Source organism: Notamacropus eugenii, chromosome 7 (assembly GCF_028372415.1).
Source record: "Notamacropus eugenii isolate mMacEug1 chromosome 7, mMacEug1.pri_v2, whole genome shotgun sequence".
In the NCBI taxonomy this organism is placed as follows: Eukaryota; Metazoa; Chordata; class Mammalia; order Diprotodontia; family Macropodidae; genus Notamacropus; species Notamacropus eugenii.
In genome coordinates this window covers 48,932,850-48,955,663 of record NC_092878.1, presented here as the reverse complement: position 1 = coordinate 48,955,663, position 22,814 = coordinate 48,932,850, and the positions used below count along the sequence as shown (strand labels likewise).

The 22,814-nt window shown below is 35.2% G+C and overlaps 1 protein-coding gene across 4 annotated transcripts in view; it reads right to left on the bottom strand.

Annotated features, from left to right (window-relative positions):
- Window positions 1-22,814, bottom strand: part of ARHGAP5 (Rho GTPase activating protein 5) — a 103,986-nt gene that overhangs the window by 78,178 nt on the left and 2,994 nt on the right. For all 4 annotated transcript variants that reach the window (XR_011970817.1, XM_072625649.1, XM_072625647.1 and 1 more), the window contains exon 2: window positions 10,282-14,159. Coding sequence is in view for 3 of the 4 variants with exons in the window: in XM_072625649.1 (XP_072481750.1) it covers window positions 10,282-14,001 (3,720 nt within the window). In the remaining variant the exon portion in view is untranslated. The remainder of the gene's footprint in view (window positions 1-10,281; window positions 14,160-22,814) is intronic.

Below are 22,814 nucleotides of genomic sequence, written 5' to 3'. Positions count from 1 at the left end.
AGAACATTCTAAAGAAATCTTGGATTATTCTTCCCTACTATTGAAATGAATTAGACACAGAAATGCCTGAAGATGGCCAGGTGGCCTAGATTTTATACCCTAGAATAAGAAGTCTTATTTAAATGATGGTTTCTGATATATACTGATAATCAGTAAGAATTCTCAGGAGTTTCTACCATTTCAATATTCACATACTCAATATAAAAACACAAACTCACCTTGCTTCCTGAAGTAGCATCCCTAATTTATGTCAGATATTCACTTCTATCTACAGACTTTGCTCTCCTATACTGCTGTTATTAAGCCACTCCATGTTAATGCTCAGATCCAACAACTTCCTCTATTTCCAAGTCATCACTTAATATATAAATTTATACAAAAGTATCCCGGCTACAAGAGCATGTGCCTGCTTTCAGGCTTTCTTCCCTACTCATCTCTAGTCTATCTGTATATACCATTTATCATATCACTTCCCCATTCAATTTATAGGACATCCAAGATACTTATTATTAACTAGTTGGAAATAAGGGTCCTGAAGGAGGTATAGTTTGGGCTAAAAGTATAGTATGTACTGTCATATACTAAGGAGAGTGATTCTTATGAAATGCAGCAGAAAGGCTAAGAATGATAAGACATGAAGACTACTGAATGTAGTAGCCAAGATGACCATCTATCCACATAAACAGATAGATGATAGATAGATGACATTCCTCAATGCTTTTCTATAAGGTGTCATGAATTCAGGTCAGACTGTATGTTCTTGGCTCATGAATTAGTCTACCAATTACAAATAGCAATGGCTCTGACCAAGTCTATACATTAGCATACGTACCCCATGGCTAATCCTAGACTAATAATTTTATCGTGTTATCTACTTTGATCAATCTGATGCCTTTCTGCGCACATACTGGGGTGCAACTGGGTCTGCTGTTTTCTTTTCTGCCATTTAAACTTTTTTTCTTTGTGGAACCCCTTAGACTGCTTCACAGAAGCCTGGAGTGCTGCAAAATAAGATAAATGCTAACTTAAAGGACCCTTCAGATTATCAGCACACTAAAGAACTGTGCATCTTCATCCTTCACTGCCAAAGAATGATGACATGACTTGCACCTGACTGTGTTTAGAGTGACGGAGGGCTGTGTAGGTCACCAGCCTTACTTCTCCTCCAGAGCCATCTGAATCCAGTGACCAGATATTCATCAGGATGACTGAAGATGACCGAGGAAGAGGCAATTGGAGTTAAGTGACTTGCCCAAGGTCACACAGCTAGTGAGTGTCAAGTGTCTGAGGTGACATTTGAACTCAGGTCCTCCTGACTCCTGCACTGGTGCTCTATCCACTGCACCACCTAACTGCCCCACAAAGGACAAACCTTAACATCAATGCCCTAATACCTCACCCTATCTTTAACCTCTTTTATTTAAATCATTTAATACCAATATCTGTGCTATTCCTCCTTCCTTTGTGGGGAGAGGTTGGGGGCAAGCAGGCTGGGGGAGCTCCAGGTCAGTTATTTCACACATATAATCAGTTCTCAATGTAGAAAATATTTTATATCTTAATAATCCTTAGTTAGCTGACTGAGGGCATGGAGAAGAGTATGACTACAGTAAAGCTGAAAATGGTCTATTGTACTGGTACAGTGAATAGAGTTCTAGGCCTGAAGACAGGAAGACTCATTTTCCTGAGTTCAAAACACTTACTAGCTGTGGAACCTAGAGCATGTCACTTAATCCTGTTTGACAGTTCCTCATCTATAAAATGAGTTGGAAAAGGTAATGACAAACTACTCCAATATATTTGCCAAGAAAACCCCAAATGAGGTCACGAAGTGTCAGATATGACTAAAACAAATGAACAACAATAAGAAGTATAATCTAGGTATATAAATAAATATAGAAATTACATGAGGAGCAAAAGTAGCACTGAATAAGCTAGGCTCCTGGAATATATCTTTTGAGGCTCTTACATGTTTCCATGATTAGAAAGGAAAGGTAGTATAATAACATAGAAAAAACACTAGCTTTGCAGTTAAAGGACCTGATCATAAACCCTAGCTGTATGCTACTTACTACTACAGGGAAGTCACCAACTTCAGTTCATCTATAAAATGAGGGGACTGAGAGTGAAGACAATTCACAAGTTACATAATGACTATAACACTATAAAAAAAAAAGCTAATATAGTAAGTGGCAACCAAATTCAGTTCCAAGACAATGGACAATATTGTGATTTAACATTAATCATTTAGTACCACCTACTTTCTATTAACAACTGGCAAATGAGAGATACCTGAAATGAGCCAAAAGCATTACAATCATTCCATTTAGCTACTTTCAGAGAACACAGTTTACATAAGGTTTGAGACCCACAGGCACAGACTGGCTGCTCTCTACTTGACTGGAGAAAACATCTATATCAACAAAATTACAGATTCATAAGTACTTATGTCTATATGGCTTCTTAACTCTAGTTCAGTCTCCTGAGTCTGATATTCAAGGCCATCCAGTCTTACTTCATGTCTCCCTTTAATGATTATCAAGAGTCTTCTGACCATCTCTCACACACACCAGGGTCACTTAAGTCTTTGAAACTTTCCCCACTTGTTTCACCTCCCAAAAAAACCTTCTATCTTTTCCTAACAATTTTTTTTTCATTTTAAAAAGTTTACTTTTTGTTTTCAACATTCACTTTTGTAAGATTTTGAGTTCCAAATTTTCCCTCTTCCCAAAGATGGATACAACCCAATACAGGCTATACAAGTACAATCACATTAAACATACTTCCACATTAGTCATGTTGTGAAAAAGAATCAGAACAAAAGGGGGAAACCATGAGAAGGAAAAAACAAAAAGCAAGAGAAAATAGTATGCTTCGAGCTGCATTTAGACTCCACAGTTCTTTCTCCGAATGTGGATAGCATTTTCCATCAGGAGTCTTTTGGAACTGACTTAGATCATTGCATTGCTGAGAATAGTTAAGTCTATCAAAGTCGGTCATCATGCAGTATTGCTGTTACTGTGTAGAATGTTCTCCTGGTTCTCTGCTCGCTTCACTCAGCATGAGTTCATGCCAGTCTTTCCAGATTTTTCTAAAATGTGCCTGCTCGTCATTTCTTATGAAGAATAGTATTCCATTACATTCATATACAACTTGTTTAGCCATATCCCAATTGATGGGCATCCCCTCAATTTCCAATTTTTGGCCACCACAAAAAGAGAGGATAAAAATATTTTTGCACATGTGGGTCCTTTTCTCATTTTTATGATCTCTTTGGGATACAGATCTAGAAGTGGTATTGCTGGATCAAATCAAAAGGTAAGCACAGTTTTACAGGCCTTTGGGCACAGGTCCAAACTGCTCTCCAGAATGGCTGGATCAGTTCACAATTGCACCAACAATGGACCAATTTTCTCACATCTTCTCCAATATTTATCGTTTTCCTCTTTTGTCATATTAGCAATCTGATAGGTGTGATATATCTCAGAATTGTTTTCTCTAATCAATAGTGATTTAGAGCATTTTTTTCATGACTATAGATTTAATTTTTTTATCTGAAAACTGCCTGTTCATATCCTTTGACCATTTATCAATTGGGGAGTGACTTGTATTCTTACACATCTGACTCAGTTCTCTATTTTAGAGATGAGGCCTTTATCAGAGACACTGGCTGTAAAAATTGTTCCCCAGCTTTCTGCTTTCCTTCTAATCTTGGTGGCATTGTCTTTGTGCAAAAACTTTTTAATTTAATGTAATCAAAATTATTCATTTTGCATTTCATAACGTTTTCTATATCTTGTTCGGTCATAAATTCTTCCCTTTTCCATAGATCTGACAGGTAAACTATTCCCTGTTCTCCTAACTTGCTGATAGTATCACCATTTATATAAACATTATGTACCCATTTCGACCTAATCTTGGTATACAGTGTAAGATGTTGGTCTATGCCTAGTTTCTGCCATACTATTTTCCAGTTTTCGCAGCAGTTTGTGTCAAATATTGAGTTCTTATCCCAGAAGCTAGGGGTCTTTGGGTTTATCAAACAGTAGATTACTGTAGTCACTGACTATTATGTCTTATGTACCTAACCTATTCCTCTGATCTACCGCTCTACTTCTTAGCCAGCATCGAGTAGTTTTGATGATTGCTGCTTTACAGTACAGTTTGAGATCTGGGACAAATAGGCAATTTTCCCTTGATATTCTGGGCCTTTTGTTTTTCTAGATGTATTTTGTTGTTATTTTTTCTAGCTTTATAAAATAATCTTTTGATAGTTTGATTGGTATGGAACTGAATAAGTAAATCAATTTAGGTAGTTTTATTATATTAGCTTGACTGATCCCTGAGCATCTGATGTTTTGCCAGTTATTTAGATCGGACTTTGTTTGAAAAGTGTTTTGTAATTGTGTTCACATAGTTCCTGAGTTTGTCTTGGCAGGTAGATTCCCAAATATTTAATGTTGTCTACAGTTAGTTTAAAGGGAACTTCTCTATCTCTTGCTGTTGGGCTTTGTCAGTAATATATAGAAATGCTGATAATTTATGTGGGTTTATTTTATGTCCTGCAACTTTGCTAAAGTTGTTGATTATTTCAAGTTGTTTTTCAGTTGATTCTCTAAGTATACCATCCTATCATCTGCAAAGAAGGATAGCTTTGTTTCCTCACTGCCTATTCTAATTCCATCGATTTCTTTTCCCTCTCTTATTGCTGAAGTTAACATTTCTAGTACCAACACTGAGTAGCAGTGGTGAAAATGAACATCCTTGTTTCATCCCTGATCTTACTGGAAATGCTTCTAGTTTATCCCCATTATGGGGAATGCTAGCTCATGGTTTTAGAGGCTACTTATCATTTTAAGAAAAACACCACTGATTCCTATGCTCTCTGGTGTTTTTAATAGCAATGGTTGTTGCATTTTGTCAAAAGCTTTTCCTGCATCTATTGAGATAATCATATGATTTCTGTTAATTTTGCTACTAATATGGTTAATTATGGTGACAGTTTTCCTGATACTGAGCTATCGCTGCATTCCTGGTATAAATCCTATAGTCATAGTGTATTATCTTCGAAATAAGTTGCTGTAATCTCTTTGCTAATATTTTATTTAAAATTTTTGCATCTACATTCTATTAGGGAAATGGGTCTACACTTTTCTCTGTTTCGGCTCTTCCCAATTTAGACATCAGCACCATATTTTTATCATAACAAGAATTTAGTAGGACTCCTTCTTTGCCTACTTTTCCAAATAGTTTATATAGTATTGGAATTAATTGTTCTTTAAATGTTTGGTAAAATTAACTTGTAAATCCATCTGGCTCTGGAGATTATTTCTTAGGGAACTCTGATGGCTCATTCAATTTCTTTTTCTGAAACGGCGTTATTTTATTTCCTCTTCTGTTAATCTGGGCAATTTATAATTTTGTAAATATTCATCCATTTCATTTAGAATGTCATATTTATTGGCATATAGGTGGGCAAAATAGCTCCTCATTACTGTTTTAATTTCCTCTTCATTGGTGAATTCACGCTTTTCATTTTTGATACTGGTAATTTGGTTTGTTTTTTTTTTACATCAAATTAACCAAAGGTTTGTTGGTTTTTTCACAAAACCAGCTGTTTTATTTATTAGTTCAATGGTTTTCTTAATTTCAGTTTTATTAATCTCTTCCTTGCTTTTCAAAATTTCTAATTTAGCATTTAACTGGGGATTTTTAATTTGTTCTTTTTCTAGCCTTTTTAGTTGCATGCCCAATTCCTCCAATTCCAATCTCCTCTTTCTCTATTTTATTTATTTAAGCACTTAGCAATAGAAAGTTTCCCCTAAGAACTGCTTTGGCTGCATCCCATAAGTTTTGGTATGTTGTCTTCTTATTGTCATTATCTTGGATGAAGTTATTGATTGTTTCTATGATTTGCTGTTTGACCTACTCATTCTTTAGGATTAGATTATTTAGTTTCCAATTAATTTTTAGTCTATCTTTCCATGACCCTTATTACCTTTACTAACAACTTAAACTCTATGCATTAAGGTTGAGTTAAATCTACAAAGCATTTATTCCCTTAATTACTCTACAATGTCCTTTATTTTGAATTTCCTTACTATCTATACAGGAGCTGGTACTCTACTAGGATAAATTTGCTAGTAGGCAAATTGGAAATTACAAATAAACTAGCTTATAAGTAGCTTAATTTCTTAATAGCATGGAACACTAACAACTTTCTTCAGCACTAGTATCTAACTTAAGTCTGTGCTCTGGTCTGTTTGTTAAATATCAGAGATGTAGTAAATATTTATAGAAATAACTCATTCATAAGGGTAGTGAAACCCTAATCAAGTGCAATCTATTCACAGTATGAAGTTAATTCTTCCATATGGTTATTCAGGAACACAAAAGGAAGAAAACAAAACAAATGCTTTAAAAAATAATTTTTAGCCCAGTTTACATAATTTCACAGTTACTGTCCACTTATTACCCTACTTATCAACTGAAATATTTGAATTAGAGGAATATGGAGCCTAAATTCACAGGTTCCAACTTAGTTACCTTCCCAAATTTGTACATCAGAGGACTCAGCATTGCTCAGATAGTTATTGCTCAAAGATCTTCCCCACCTGGTTATGCACTACATAAAGTTATATATGATAAATTGGGGAGAAAGGAATGGAGGAGAGTGAACAGCATTCAAAGCCAACCAAGAATTAGGCATATTTTGCTAAATCTTAAACTAAGTTAAAGAATTCCTAGGGAGGACAAAGTTCTTTCCCACTCTCCTTCCAATACATGGCTGTCTTTAATTTTTGTCCTGAAGCAAGACAATTCTACAGCTGACTACAAACCTTTGGGGTGTGTCTTATGCCTCTGAGACCTCCATATCTCATCCAGTTATAAGCACTTATATGGCAGAGAAGATTTAGAGTGCTAAGTTCAGAGAGAGGAAGATCTGAATTCAAATCAGGCCTTAGACACTAGCTGTGTGACTCTGAGCAAGTCACTACATTTCTATCTGAGTTAGTATCCTCAACTGGAAAACAGGGACAATAATAGTATCTACCTCTTGCAAAGATCAAATGAGATGATATATCAAATGAGTGATACAAACACTTAGTAAAATGTGTGGTATGTAGTAGGTCCTTAATACTTTTCCTTCCTTTCCAGCACATCTCCAGGCAGACCCATTCTACTACTTTCTGGTGTTTCCATAAACTTTGCTTTTAGACTTCTATAGACTAAATGTCAGCCCAATGATTACCTTTCATTTATAATATTGTTGCTTCAACTACTTCTTATAATGTTGTGGAAACTAATTAACGTGTTTAGGAGAAGTATGCTTGTGCACTGCCAAAGAATCATTCTTCAGTCATTTCTTCAATGCAATGTTTCATCTCAGCAAAAAGACTTTATACTTTTCAAGAGAAGAAAAAGTTTTACCCTTTAAAATCCCTCTGCTATAATAACAGGCTAATGGCATTAAACACATACAACATATGTTTAATGAATTCAATTATAATGCCAATTATTTTACTCAAACTATCTATCCCTAATTTATCTAGAACATTTTCCTAGTCAAGTTAAACCTCCAGAGTTTTCTCTCTCTAATTTACTGATAAAACACTATGTAATGACACATGGGACATCACCTATATAAGCAAATAGCTTTCTACAGGCAAATTTTACAGAAAGAAGGGTAAAAATAGGTTCCACTGTGTTGACATATTATACTATGTTACATTTCAACATTTTAAGTGTATGTTGAGCCATGAATAAAATTTGGCATACAAATCATAAAGTTTTTCTATGCTATCTTGACTTTACTTCCATTATAATTATACCATCTTGAGTTACACAGTAATTGAATATTGACTGCAGACTTGAACCTACATTAAGAAGCATCAAAACTGACATTTTTATAAATGCAACTATAAGTGGTTTACAAAGTTTTGGGGTTTTTTTTTTGCTTTTACTCAACTGATTCTGGGACCAATAGTAGCCTGCCCTGTTATACAAAAATATTTACCTAAGAAAAGTCAATCCTTTCAATTCTCTTTCACTACTTAAATACTATCAAGTACTTATACCAGAAAAAAAAAAGGGCAGATATGTGTAGATGGTAACATGAGTATGGAAAAATAAATCAGGTAGGCTGACAATAAAATAGAAAATTCTCTTGTAGGTAGTTTTAAAATTATTCCATGTGAGCCTGACTTCAGTCAAATGCAAACACAACTTCAGTCCAAATGCAAGAGAAAAGAATTAGAGTTTAAAGAGATATAAGTAATTAAAATGTGAATATACATACATTTATCACTATAGATAAATGTCTAAGAGCATCATTACATTGGAGAGGAAAAATAAAAATCTTTATCCATTGCCCTCAGGGCCTTGTGAGCTGGGATTTTTAAAAAAAAGGGGGGGGGAGTAAAGGATTACTTCAGAATGATTTGGTAAAGAGATGAGAATGGTGAGTTAATTACTGGAGAGACTAAGATTGTTTGGGAAAGGATAGGAACTAATAGGCTAGATCAGTCAAATTTAGCTGGAATTAGGGGTAAAGTGGTGAGACAGAGAGAGCACAGTGATGGTGGTTGAGTATAATAGTAACCCAAGCATGAATAGGCATTTTATAGGAAAAAAAAAAGTCAAGGTCAAATCAACTTTTCAAAAAAGAAAACTTTTAATACTCCTAATCTTAAAATAATCCGATAATTGCCACACATATAAGGGCACATACCAAGCATTAGTAGAAAGTTATTGAAAATTGTAAATGGAACAAAGCTATAATTTATTTTATAGGAAGGCCTGTATGCACATTCCAAATATCTGCATTTTAACTAATTTAATCAGGTTTGATTATCAGCAGACAACCTTGGAAAATATTTTTATTCAGATTCTAACACAGCTGCTCAAGAATTCACCAACCTAACAAATTCTTTAAGAACTCTTTTTTGTTCCCAGTCACCTATACAAATATACTCCCAAGCCAAAAATAATTAGGCCAGGACAAAAATAAAAACCAAATCTTGAAAAATAAATTTTAACAAAAATTAAAATTGCGAGTTACAAGTGTTCATACCACACACTGTCAGGCTCCTAATGTTTACTGCCAATGTAGATCATCCCTTTGTATTAACTACATATAAAACAAAAATCTTCCCGGCCTAAACCTTTTAAACCTTTCTGCCTACCCACAGTGCATCATACATCCTACGTTCAATGTACTGCGTAAAAAAAAGGGAAAATCAGTCAAATCTGAGACAAATAAAAACATTTCCAAGCAGCAGTATTTTTGCTCTAGAATAAATGGCAACAGGAAAGAATAAATTAATGGGGACAGCAATCAGCATGCGACATTAAAAGGTCACAGCCCTTGCAGAAAGTTTAAAGGCTATATCCACAAACCTTGGCTTTAAAACATATTTAAAGGTTCTATTCATCAACACAAACATCTGGCATAAAACTAAGTACTAAGTGGAAAATACTACATTCAATTCAATAAACACAAACTGAGAATCTGTGTGGACAAGGCATTACTACACTATCTTCTTAACAAAAAGAGGAAGGAAGCAAAGAAGAAGGAGAGAGGAGATGTTCCCACTTTCTTTAAAGCTAGCAGGAAAATTACCTAAACTGCCTCTTAGTTGGAGCCCTAAAGGCTACTTTATAATGTACAGGGTACAAACAATTCTACCCACCCAGAATGTGGGTTTATATAAAAGAGACAGAGAGAGAAGATCAAATCAAATTCCCATTCAAATAAAAGAAATAATTCACAACTACAATGGCCAGGGTTGGGAAACCTGCAGTCTCAAGGCCACATGTGGTCCTCTAGGTCCTTAAGTGTGGCCCTGTGACTGAATCCAAATTTCACAGAACAAAATCCCCTTAATAAATTCATTAACAATTCCCCTCAATAAAAGGATTCATTCTATAAACTTTGGATTCAAAGGACCACACCTGACAACCTAGAGGGCCACAAGGCTGCAGGTCCCCCAACCCTGCACCAACCAATGCCAACAAATGGAATAAAATAGTAACTTATCCAATTAAAATAAAATGTTCAAAAGAATATAACTGTTCAAGTGTGGATTAAAAGGTTGCTCAAGAAATATCTGATATACAGTAATAAAACTCATGAATGTAAATGCCACACTAGGAATACGTATGGGTAATTTATCAAATTCAGTGCCTTTTAAGATTGTAAATAGCTATCTAAAATAAAAACTTGGACAACACCAAAATCTTAAAATTTGACCAAAAACTCAAATTTTTAAATACAATTACCTTTTTATCGTCTTTTACTTTCTGTGCTTTCTTCTTCATTTTTTTATCATCCAATTCCTGATCTGAAGTAATAGCAGGGTTATCAATGCCACCCTTCCAGGTTTCCACAGGAGAAAGGAGTGGATCTTCCTCACTTCCTCGATGCCTTCCTTTTCTTTTTGTTTTAGAAGTGGTAAAAGCCTCATCATCACTTGCATCTGAATGTGTTCTCCTATAGTAAGATTTGGCTTTGCTGAATAATGTCTTTGACTTGTATTTGTATTTTGAAGGCCTCCGTTCCCCATGACTCTTTGATGTTCTATCAGAAAATCCATTTTCTTCATCTCCCTGGGCATTATTTACAAATGAGTTTCTAACTTTAATAATGCGATTCTGACTATCATCTGGGACAACGTAGATCTCATCAGAGTAGCACTTATGTTTAAAAATGCTGTCAATAGGTTCTGCGTAGTTATCTGAAGAATCCATATCTTCAGGATGTGCCAAAGGAACTCGAGAGGTTTGCTTTCTTGGGTTTTTACCAATTCCAGCTTCAATTGTCTTTAAAAGGTTTGGATCCAATTTTCTTACATTTGCCTTAGCTACAACTGGTTTGGGTTTTATGGGTGGAGGCACTTTATGATTTCGTTCATGATCATGACAATTTGGAGTACTATGAATTGGGTACTCATTTCCTTCTAAATCTAAACGATACTTGGAACGGTCACTAGGTGTTGGAAGCAACTGAACATCATCCCCAATTGGACTATATGGTGGTGGTGCTTCAGTATCATCTTCTGAATCAAAGCCAGTATAGGGAAAAGAACAGTCTCTAGGAGATGGAAGGAATACATCCTCATTATGATGTGTTGACTCTCTGGTACTGTCAGACAAATAGGAATTTTCTATCATATTTTTTTTCTCTAAAACATCACTGAAGAACAATGTAAAAACCTCAGTTTGCCGGTGGTACTGAGATAGAGAATACAATGCTGTAAATTTAGCCGTGATCTCAGTTGCTATGTGTTCTCCTTCAGTCATCAGCTCCTTGATAGCTTCATTTTCAAAAAAATCTGCTTGGCTGTCAGTAACTGCCACCAACTGTACTGGAATAGTATCTTGAACTTCTGAAAGAAATGCTCGGAGCATTCCCATGGATGCTTTCCTTTTGGCGGAGTAAACTAATATATATCCATGGACTAGTTCATCTTTCCTTACTCCAATTGAAGAATGGTAAGATAATATTGTAATCTGTATTCGTCTTCTTTTTTCACCAATGATTTTATCAAGCATTAAAGAGTTATTCTGTCCAGCCTGAGCAGCACTACAAGCATGAGAGTCAAGAAAGGGTGAAAGAATAAGATCTACACTAAATGGATCACCACACATGGCACACATGACAATTCTCAGGTCAGCTTCAGATATATCTTTATTGGTGGGAACAGGGCTTACCACATCCAAATTGCGTTTAACTGATTCCAATACTCCCCTTAGAGCTTGTTTTATTTGAGTCTCATTAAATTTACGAGGATATGTACCAGCAGGTACATCTACAAAAGGACACTGTAGCTTGTTTGCCAACTGCTGCCCTTGGTGCCTGAGAATAGGTAAATTTTTGCTAACACTATCCCTCTGATTAGCCAATATTAATGTAAATGGAAGATTAGCCATATACTTATCTCTCCTAATCTGTGAAGCTTCAGTCCTTATTTTTCCAATGAAGTCCCCAATAACATTAAGTGATTCAATAGAGTTAAACACACAGAAGCATCCATGTGGCTTAAAGGCAGCATTCCATAATTGACCCAAAAGGTAAGGCGACTTGGAATCAACTGGTCGAAGATCTAGCTCATATATTTTTCCATCTAAGGCATACTCATCATCAGTAGACTGTGTCCTTATCTCATTTGCTAGTTCTTGCGCAAGGCCATCCTTTCCCAAAATGAAAAGATTCACTTTTTCTATGTTGGCGCTATCATGGTACAAACGTAAGCGACCATGATCCAGCTGTAAAAGACTATTAGCAAGCAGCTGCTCTACTTTAAGGTCCATGCAGTTTTGACCACTAAGACAGGTTTCTTTAGTGGGATGATAAACAAACCCTATATGTTTAAGTAGAAGGGACTCTCGATCAGGTGCAAGTTTCTGTAAAGCTTTATATCTGGGTTCTTCACTTAAAACGGTATGAATTTCACTCATTTTATCTGAACTGGGTGTTGCATTAAGATCCAGGTCATAAAAAAGTTCAGAATGTTCAAAAAGCATTTCCTGAAACTCCTCTTTGGCTTTTTCAACTATTTCTCGCTGATGCCTACTATATACCTCTTTGCTATCAGCCTCAGTGATGTACTTAAAGGCTTCATCCTCCATTACAAAACACATAACTTCTTCCCAGGGTTGTCCAGGTGAAATGAACTGGATTTTTTCCAGAGTCTTCTTGAATTTTTCCTTCATTTCCACTCTCCTCTTCTCAGATATTAGATGCTGTACATGATTCTGGTAGACTTTTTCAGCCTCCAAAGTGCTAAGGAGGTCAAATGGAATCCGCCTATCATTCACTTTGTCTATGTGGTCAGTTTCATCCCAGGGTGTTTTTTCTAGCACCACAAAACACAATGGGAATTCTGTCCGTGTCTCCATTAATTTTATGGCTTCTGACCAGGTCAAATGCTCGATCTCTTCAAGATTTGGCAGAAGGGTATTAAAAGCTCTAGGCAGTGTATTGATATATTCTTCTTTTCTTTTTCTTATATGTTCTTGTTTGAGTTGGTCTGTGTGTTTTGAAAATGTGTTTCTGGCCTTTCGTGTTCCCTCTAAGTTTATATACTCTTCATAATCAGGATGATTTTTTAATTTATTACTAACAGTTTTCCAAGTTGCATGATAATCTCTCACAGTTTGCACAAGTTTTTCAAATTTATCTGTTGCTGTGACAACAAGTTGTCTCTGTGTTTTATAAGCATCCAGATAGGGAATAATTTTAGGTTTGCCACGAGTTTTATCTAACATTTGTACCAGTGCAGTGAAACATGTCTCAACGTTGACATTAAATCGTGCTGAAGTTTCTACCACAATGAGGTTTTTTTTGTTTGAAGCAAATGACTGAACCTCTCGAAGATAATGATCTACACATTCATCACATTTAGTTGCTGCTATTATTATAGGTTTTTTTGATTTTGACAGCTGTATATATAGGTTATTGACAAACTTAAGTTGATCATCAAACTTCCTATTGCATCCCTGACTTACATCAATGCATAATAAAAACCCATCCACACTGAGTTTCCCTTCAGGCATTTGTTTCTGATCAAAGTCTTGCTCCAAGCCTAACTGATCAGTGCAAATGTACATCAGTTTTTCTGCTGACTGCAATTTGGATGCAGCTGCACGTTTTATATATGGTTGCAAATTCGTACTCCGATGAGGCAAGAAAGTCTGATCATCAATGAACTCAGTCTGTTCAATGACATGGATTTTACATTCTATTCCATCTTCACCACTTTGTGTTACGTCACCCCAGTACAAAAAGTGATCATTGTTGACTACTCGTCCTCCAAAGTCAATTGTACTAAGCACGGAGGTATGCTCAGGATAATATTCATCTGCTTTGGAACGCACAAATCTATTGCACAAACATGACTTTCCAACGCCACAGTTACCTTTGTCCTTTTCAGTCCCAGATAATCCTACTACACTGATAGCATAGGATGGAGGACGAGGTTCTTTGTTTTTTGCCATCATAACGCTCTTCTCATCCTTCTACATTCACCAAGATAACCAGATGTATTTCTCATTCTGAAAACATTCCACAAAAATACAGATCTTCAACTTCGGAACCAATTGTATTTTCTTCATTTCCATGCAGAAAGTAGATGGTCATGATTATATGGATCATCTTCCTAGAGAAAAGAAAAAAAAGTCAATTCTTAATTTACTACATAAAATGTAACTGCTCAACACAAAGCAAATCATCAATTCCAGCTTAACAGTATTGTCTCACTAACTCTTTATGTTTTATATATACAACAGTGAGCCTAGTGAAAGAGATGGGGTTCTGGACTTGGAAGAAGATGTAAGTTCAAATCCTGGTAAATTTACTTGTTATCTATGTGACCTTCAGTGTATCACACCTCTCTGAGCTTCAATTTCCACATCTGCAAAATAGGTACACTGCTATACACACGATCTACCTCAGAGGTCTATATTAAAAATTAAATGAGAAACTGGTTACGGAATCACAGAATCTTATAGCAGAATGTTACTACTATCAGTTACTAGACTGCGTTGACTCAAAAGATGATTTTAAAATTACAGTCTCATGTAAAGCACCAAATTTTCTTGCTGTTATTTGCTTAAGGAAAAATAAAATCTTGTTTGCCAATGTTCTTGAACCTTGAGATTTACAGCTTAATTGTCCATTCTTCTCTACTTTTTAACTTTCTGAGGTTTTGAGCTATTACTAATAATTAAAATACTCTTGACAACACCTCACAAGCCAAATCTGGGAGAAAAGTGCTGAGTTAGGAGTCAGAATACCTAGGTTTGAATCTTGTTTTCTTCTGCCACTTATTAGCTGTGTGATCCTGGGCAAGGCACTTAACCTCTCTGGGCCTCCATTTGCTCATGTATAAAATTATAAGACCAGATACTTGTAAGGTCCCTTCCACTTCTCACACTAAAATCCTATGACCTATGCTATCCAACTCAATTGTTAAGTTATAGAGCTTCATAAAACTGGCACTCCAACAAAATTCCAATATTTTCTCTAAAACCTAGATGCAAGTTCTTCACAACAGTGCCTGCACATTAGGCAGTGCCTGAATGGTAACTCTGACAAGAAAATCATATGCAATCATACTATGAGAGCTGAGAAAAGAAGTAGAAGATACTCAGCTCCACATCAGTTAATGTAAAGTGAGTAGTATTCTTAAATTTTTCTTTTCTTTTTAAAGAAAACTCCTCACTTTCTCAAGTCAACACTGAAAAAAATCTCATTTTCTGAACTTCTTTAAACATAACTGTTAAAATGTAACAGTAATAAGTTTTGGGTTTTTTGCCCCCCTCTTACTTCCTAATAACAACTGTTATTTAAAATAGCAGATGTTATTTAAGGGCAACATTTTATTTTGTGCTTCTAAAACACTGCACTAAAACAGTACTGTCCAAACTGTGTTCCAAGGATCCCTGATGTGCTAATGTAATATAAATGGGGAATCCTAGGAGAGGAATACTATGTTGGCCATTTATTTTTCTCTAAAATAGTATACATGAAATTGTGTAGGTATCAAAGGAACTTAGGTGCAAAAATTTGGAGGGTATGAATAAGGCTCAATTAATTACCTAAAATTTCCCAACTCTCCTTGTGCTCAGACCAATATTTATGGGTTGCATCAATTTTTCAAGCCCAGTGTTCTATGGCCAAAGTATTTCAGGAGATGCTATACCAAAAAATATAATAAACTATGTATGTACAATGTAAATGTTTAAGGATATCAGCTAAATATTATTTTTGAGTAATCATGATAATTTGTCTTAACGTGGTGTCCAAGAGTTGGTTGATGTTTTTTCTTATGCTTATTTACAATGTTTAAGAGAAGAATTAATTTTCAAAAAGGTTAGTGAATACAAGCTGAAATACAGCCTCAACTGAAAATACTCTGGGATATCTCAATAATAATAATAATAATGGCTGGCATTATATAAAAGCTGTTATGGGTCAGATATTGTGCTAAGAGCTTTAAAAATATTATCTCATTACTTAAAAAACAAGTCTTCTGCAATTTAAAATATGAAGATGGGGAATTTATATTTTCAAGGCCTAAATACATAGAATATTTTATATTTCCATGATCTAATCAAGGGACTATAAAGAAGAGATGAAACTGAGAAGTTAAATGCTCCCATTTCTGACAAATAAATACTTTTATTGCAAATATTCACCTGAGAGGAACAGAGTAGAACCAAGTTCAAATCCAAACTTGGTTACATATTGAACAATTAACCAAATAAGATTATCTAGCACAAATGAAACCTACAGCTTTGATACAATACATTCTCAGATTCTTCATTTCAATCAAATATATTATTACTTGAAGTATAAGAGAAATAGCAAAAAATTTAAGGTTTTTTTTTTTAAAAAACCTATCTTTAGGCTGAAAATAAATAATTCAACATAAAACTGTTCCATAATATATACTTTCCTAATGTGATAATAAATTAAGGCTTGTATCACAATCAGAACCATAAGGTTCAAAGACTAACTCAGATACTATCTTTTCTAAGAAGCCTTCCTTGATAATTACCTCAGTTGGTAATGACTTTCTCCTCCACCACAGGCCTCCTAAAGAACTTTGTATTTTCTTTTAAGTATTTAATTACAAATTTAATATCTAGTAATATGCCACATTCCCCACTAATCTTTACGCACCCTAAGAAAATGGGCAATTACCTAACCAAATTTTGCCTAATACAGTGCTCTGCAGACAAGAGATAATAAATGTCTATTGAACTAGTGACATCTGCCCCCAGACATCTAACACTAAATCCTAGCCTTGAGATCACGAAACCAAAAAAATGAAAATTCATTTTATATGTTTAAAACTTTTAATTCTTTCTTTTAGTTAAGTCAAAGTCTACATGTCAAATAACTTTTAAAAAGTATCAGTTAAGACTCTCTAGATTGGGTTACGCTGCTCTGTAATTTTAGAACCAGATTTATTATCACCTTCAACTAAACAAACATTTGACAGATATCCATTCAAATATAATAGAAATAAGAAGTGTCTTGACAAGCTTTAGACTATCGCTGACCTAAAACAAATGCTCTTACTTAGATTCAAATGGCAATCTATCCTGGTGATCTAACGTTTCTAAGACCTTACTTTTTACTGAGACTTTTCAAAAAAAAAAAAAAAAAAGGCTGTTGCAAACCCTTCATACTACAATATAAACACATTTTTTCTTACTGATGGTGAAAAAAAGAAAAATAACTCATTTCACTTAAGCTATCATTTCTGGCAAGTAATAAAAATGTGAGATGCATGTGGCATAGTGGAGAAGGCACTAAACTTGGAGTCAGCAAGGTAGTGGTCTAAGTAAATTAGATGCTCACTACTTGTGTGACCCTGGGCAAGTCACTTAACATTTGTGCCTCAATTTCCTTATCCATAAAATAAGCGTTGGACTCAACCATCTTTTAAGGGCCATTCTAGCTCTGATTTTAGGATGCTTGTGATTCTAAACACCTGACAAACACCTAATATAGCTGAGATAAGTCAAATTCATGTAGTAGGGATTCAGAGAATACAGAGATCTGATACAATTTCATGGAAGGACACCACAAACTGCATCTCTGAGTAGCAGAGAAACAGGAATAAAAAAAAGCTGAAGAAAAAGGTAGGAAATTGTACAGGGAAAAGTCCAGAGACCAAGGATGTGTTGTATGAGATACAGTAAAGAGAATCAGCTAAATAGTTGGGGAGTAGTAAGAAAAAGATACAACATGAAAAGTAAGCCCTTATAGAACCATGAAAGTCACATAAAAGAGCTTGGAATGTGGAAGGTAAAAAGGTTCTTACAGAAAGTATAATGAATGGATTGGAAAAGGAGAGACTAGATAGAGAAAGGGAGAACATGAATTAGAATACCATCAATGGGAAAGAGTAAATTTTAAGAAGTAATAAAAATGATAATAATTACTGACATTTGTCTAGCACAAGACTATTTACAAACTGCTTTATACTTACTCATATGATCCTCACCACAAGTCTGTGACTTAATACAAGAATTAACCATATTTCAAAGATAAGGAAATAGAAACTCAGGGAGGTTTAAAGTCACACAGCTACCTGGCACAATTAGGGCCACAAATCAAGATTATTTGAATCCAGATTAAGAAAGGCTGGTCTAGTGTTGGCGTCTTGGCTCCTCACCTGTACTTTGAGCAAACCTGATATTTTAAGAGGTGGAGGTGATGGAGGCCTAAACTAGGAAGGCCAGGTATAAGTGAAAGGAAAGGGATGGATCTGAGAGAGGTTGTGGAGTTACAGAAAACTAGATGTGGCAACCGATAGGACTTTAAGAATGACGGGAGTAAAAGTCGGGGATGACTTCCAAAGTTTCAAAACTAGGTAACAGGGTAGACTAGTCTTAATCAGCAATCAGAAGTTTGAAGGTAAAGGGTAAAACGTAATGAGTTCCATTTCAGACATCAATGGAACATCCAGGTAGAGAAGCACAGAGAGCCATTGGTAATGTAAGAAAATGACTGAACAGAGGTTAGGACTGGATTTCTAGATCTAAGAGTCATCCACATAGACATAACTGAAGCTGTGGATATTGGTAAGATCACCAAGGGAGAAAGTATATAGAGAAATATGGCCCAGACCAGAGCCTTTGTGGAACTAATGGACAGTAACAGGATAATGAACGACCAAAGGAGCCTGAGGAAAGGTCAGAGAGAAGAGTCATAGAAGCGAAAGGAATACAGTATCCACCAGAAGGGGCTGGTCAGTAATGTCATAAGATCAAGCAGAATAGGAGGAGAGAAAATTCAAATTCAAACTATTCTTAATAGTACCAGTTAAATTGCCTGCTGACATCTCATCTATTATTATCTTGAATTGTTATTAAAAGCTTGTACTGTAATTTAGCTTTTCTTGTGTTTATGCTTTATCTCCAAAAAGATTATAAATTCCCAGAGGAAAGTACCCACGTAACACAGCACCTAAAATACTACTATTCATGGCACTATTGGGGACACAGACATGAGAGGTGAAGAAGTATTTGTTCAATTCAAGAGTGAACTAATTTTGAGTTAGAGGAAAGAAATTTAAAACTTCTAAAACCATTTTTGATTGCTGATAATTAAGTTCATAAGAAAATTTTATTTACTGTATGGGTTATTTTACAATTGAAGATTTAAAAGTTGAGTGATTAAGTAAAAAAAGGCATACTCAGAGTTTTTAAATCTAAACCTCACTGATCATCAAACCATATATTTTGAGCTAAGAGGAGCACTGGCTGCTCTCTAGTCCAAAGCTCTTATTTTATGTGAGAGGAAATTGAGTCCCAGATTATAACTCACCCACAGCACTCAAGAGTACTCCTGCAGAGCAGGATTCAAATTTAGGCTCTTTGTCTCCAAGTTCATAGGACTTTCTAGTACACCAGTTCAACTTTCCCAGGTACTATTTTTAGTTCAAAACCCTAAGATATACATGTAGTAAATTTGAACTGATTTAGGTAACCAATTCAGTATATTGCAAATATGAATGAAATGGTAAAAGCCCATCTAAAAATTACAAATTATCTAAAACATCCAAATTACTAAATATTTCAGACTTGATACCAATGATACATCCCTTATCTAACTGTGTTTCTAAAGGTGGGTATGGCATTGTGTATGTACACATAATATATGTGCATATTGTTTACACATCAGGTATTATTAAGAAATTCCTGAATTTAAAAAAATTATCAATAAACTGGGCACCCAATACTGAATTTTTGAGCCAAGAAACCCATAAAACAGACAAAAAATACAAAATAGCCCTAAGTCCAATACTGTTCCCACCCTGACCAAAATTACAAAGGCAGAAAAGGGGGCAGAAGGTGACAAGAATCACTTTTCTTGAACGACCTACAAACTTTGATTTAAACTTCTGTAAGCAAAGTGCCATCTTTTGGTCAATAACCATGCTGACACACTAATGGATGAACTGAATCACATCCATACTGAAATTCTCTTTTAAATGAAACTAAAATATAAACACAAGAGGAAGGAACATGAATTCAATTATCTCAACATAAATGAGTCTATATCCCTATCCTTACCGCATGCTGGACATCTCAAGACTAGAATGTCCTATAGGTACCTCAAAGTCAGTATTACCAAAATGGAAATCATTATCTTCCAAAGTAACCACCCCTACTCCCAATCCACTTCTACTCCAAATTTCCCTATTTCATTTGAGGCACCACCATCCTTCTAGTTATCTACGTTTCAAATTTCTGAGTCATCCTCAACACCTCTCCCTCATACCCCAAATCTATTTAGATGACAACACTGGTTGACCCTTATTCTTTACAATATCTCTCATCCATGACCCCTTCTCTTCAATGATAGTCACCATTCCAGTTCAAGCCCTCATCAACTCTCACTGGAACTACTATCACTACAAAAGCCTCTAAATTGCACTTTCAGTTTCTAGTCTTTACTTCTCCAATTTATCCTGCACAAAGCTGCCAAAATTATATTCCTAAATTAGCAACAGTGAAACTGCTGGGCTCAAAAGCTTTCATTGGCTCCTGACGCCTCTAAAATTTAAAAAATATTTCTAAACTTGACATTTAAAAAGTCCTTCACAATATGACTTCAGACTACTTTTCAAGGCATACTTCACACTAGACCTCTCTTCCAAGATTCATTTACATTTCAATTAAACTAGTCTCTTAGTTGTTACCCTTACACTATCTCTCATCAACTGGACTCTGGGCAGGTCACTTAACCTACTGCCTCAGTTTCCTGAACTGTAAAATGGGGATTGTAATACCACCTTCCTACGTGGAAGAGGTGGAGTGATGATCAAACAAGATAATATTTACAAAACTCACAGAACTCACGCACTATAAAAATGCTTATTACTTTCCCCACCTCTTTCACTGCACAGAATATTACCTCATAGAGAGAATATACATCCTCACTTCTGCCTTATAGGACCCTAGCTTTTTTCAAGGCTCAATTTATATGTCACCTCCTAAAGGAAGCCTTACCTGATCTAGTTATTAGTGCTCTCACTCATCAAATTTTATACACATATTGTAGAAGTTGATAAACATTCAACTGGAAGGAATATACTCATAAACTTCAGTGTGCATCTACATATTCATGCTATAGATGCACACAGATACATACATACATGAACTAATCTGCTTACATGTAATATCCCATATCAATCGATACCTGTATCTCTCTCTCTCTCTCTCTCTCTCTCTCTATATATATATATATATGGAGTTTCTTTACATACTTCTTTCAGTATAAAGTATATTACCTGGGGTAGGGCTATTTTTGGTTTTGTCTTTGCATCTCCAACACATAGATAGCAGATACCTTGAACACAGCAAGTGGTAAATACTTACTCGATGGAAAGGCTCCAGCTAGTTAAGCAAATCCTCTAGGGAAAACTTATAGAAAGAAATGGGACAAGAATTACAGAGGCAACATGGCACAGTGGAAAGAATGCTGGATCTGAGGTCAAATCCCAATTATGATATACAAGCAGCAGCTAGTGTTGCAAAGGATAGAGTGCTAAGCTTGGAATTAGTCAGAACCAAGTTCAAATCCGAACTGTGTAAATCTGGGCCAGTCCCTTAAATCTATTTACCTCAGTTTCCTCAACTGTAAAACAGGAAAATAAATAGTACCTACCTCACAAGGTTGTTGTGAGGATCAAATGAGGTATATGTAAAAAAAAAAAAAAAATGCTTAACACAGTGCCTATCACATTGTAGGTGCTATATAAATGTTTATACCCTTTCCCCTCTCCTATCTATGTAACCTGGAGGGGGTGGCCTTTGACCTTCTCTCATCTGTAAAATGAAGGGGCTGGACTAGATAACCTCTAAGGTCCCTTCCAGCTTTATATCCATGAGTATAATTAGAAAACACATAAAGGTTTAAATCTCCATTGGTGGAGGGAATACCCAGCACAGACGAAATCACAGATCCAAAGTATTAAAGTAAAAGTTACAAAATGCTTCTTCATTTTACCAAAGGACTCACCACGGTGTTCCTTTACGGCTGAGTTTCACCAGATCCTTTTAAATGTGATTTGTAAAAAACATAATATGAAATGTCATATTATGAAAACTAGATGTCAATATTATAATTTTTTAAACTATCAAATGAACCAATTGGCTCCCTTAAATCTTCCAAGAATGTAGAATGTTTATTTTACTACCATGTACCTTCACGGAGATTTTAAAAAGTGACAAAATTAGATTCTGCAAGAAAGAGTTCCTAAAACAGTATTTCTGAAAAGTGAATCATTAACTCAAATTGGAACTCAGAACTTTTAAGTACCTGATAAGATTTCACATAAGGCAAGTCACTTGTACAGAGCTTGAACCCCTTTAACACTAAGATAAGTAATTTCAGCAGCCATCATATGAATAAGGTCATGACTGTACATTGAAAATTAACATATTTTAAGTGAAATTTCTATAAACAATACCCTGATATCTTCTTACACTGTCCCAACCTTTCCTGGGCAGCACTTATTTGTGTACATGTTCTATCTCACCTATTAGATTTTTGTAAACACCTTCACAGTCATAATTTTGATCTTTTTTTCATTATTACATACACCCAATGAGTGCTTAGCACAATACCCTGCACAGAGTAGATATACTTAGTAAATGTTAAATTGAATACTGTTCAACACAAAATTTAAGATTATATATGCCAACTTCTAACTATTTTACTAGTCAGAAGTTTCATAAACTTAGAAAACATTTATTTCAACATCATTTTTTAAACGAGAAAACTGAAG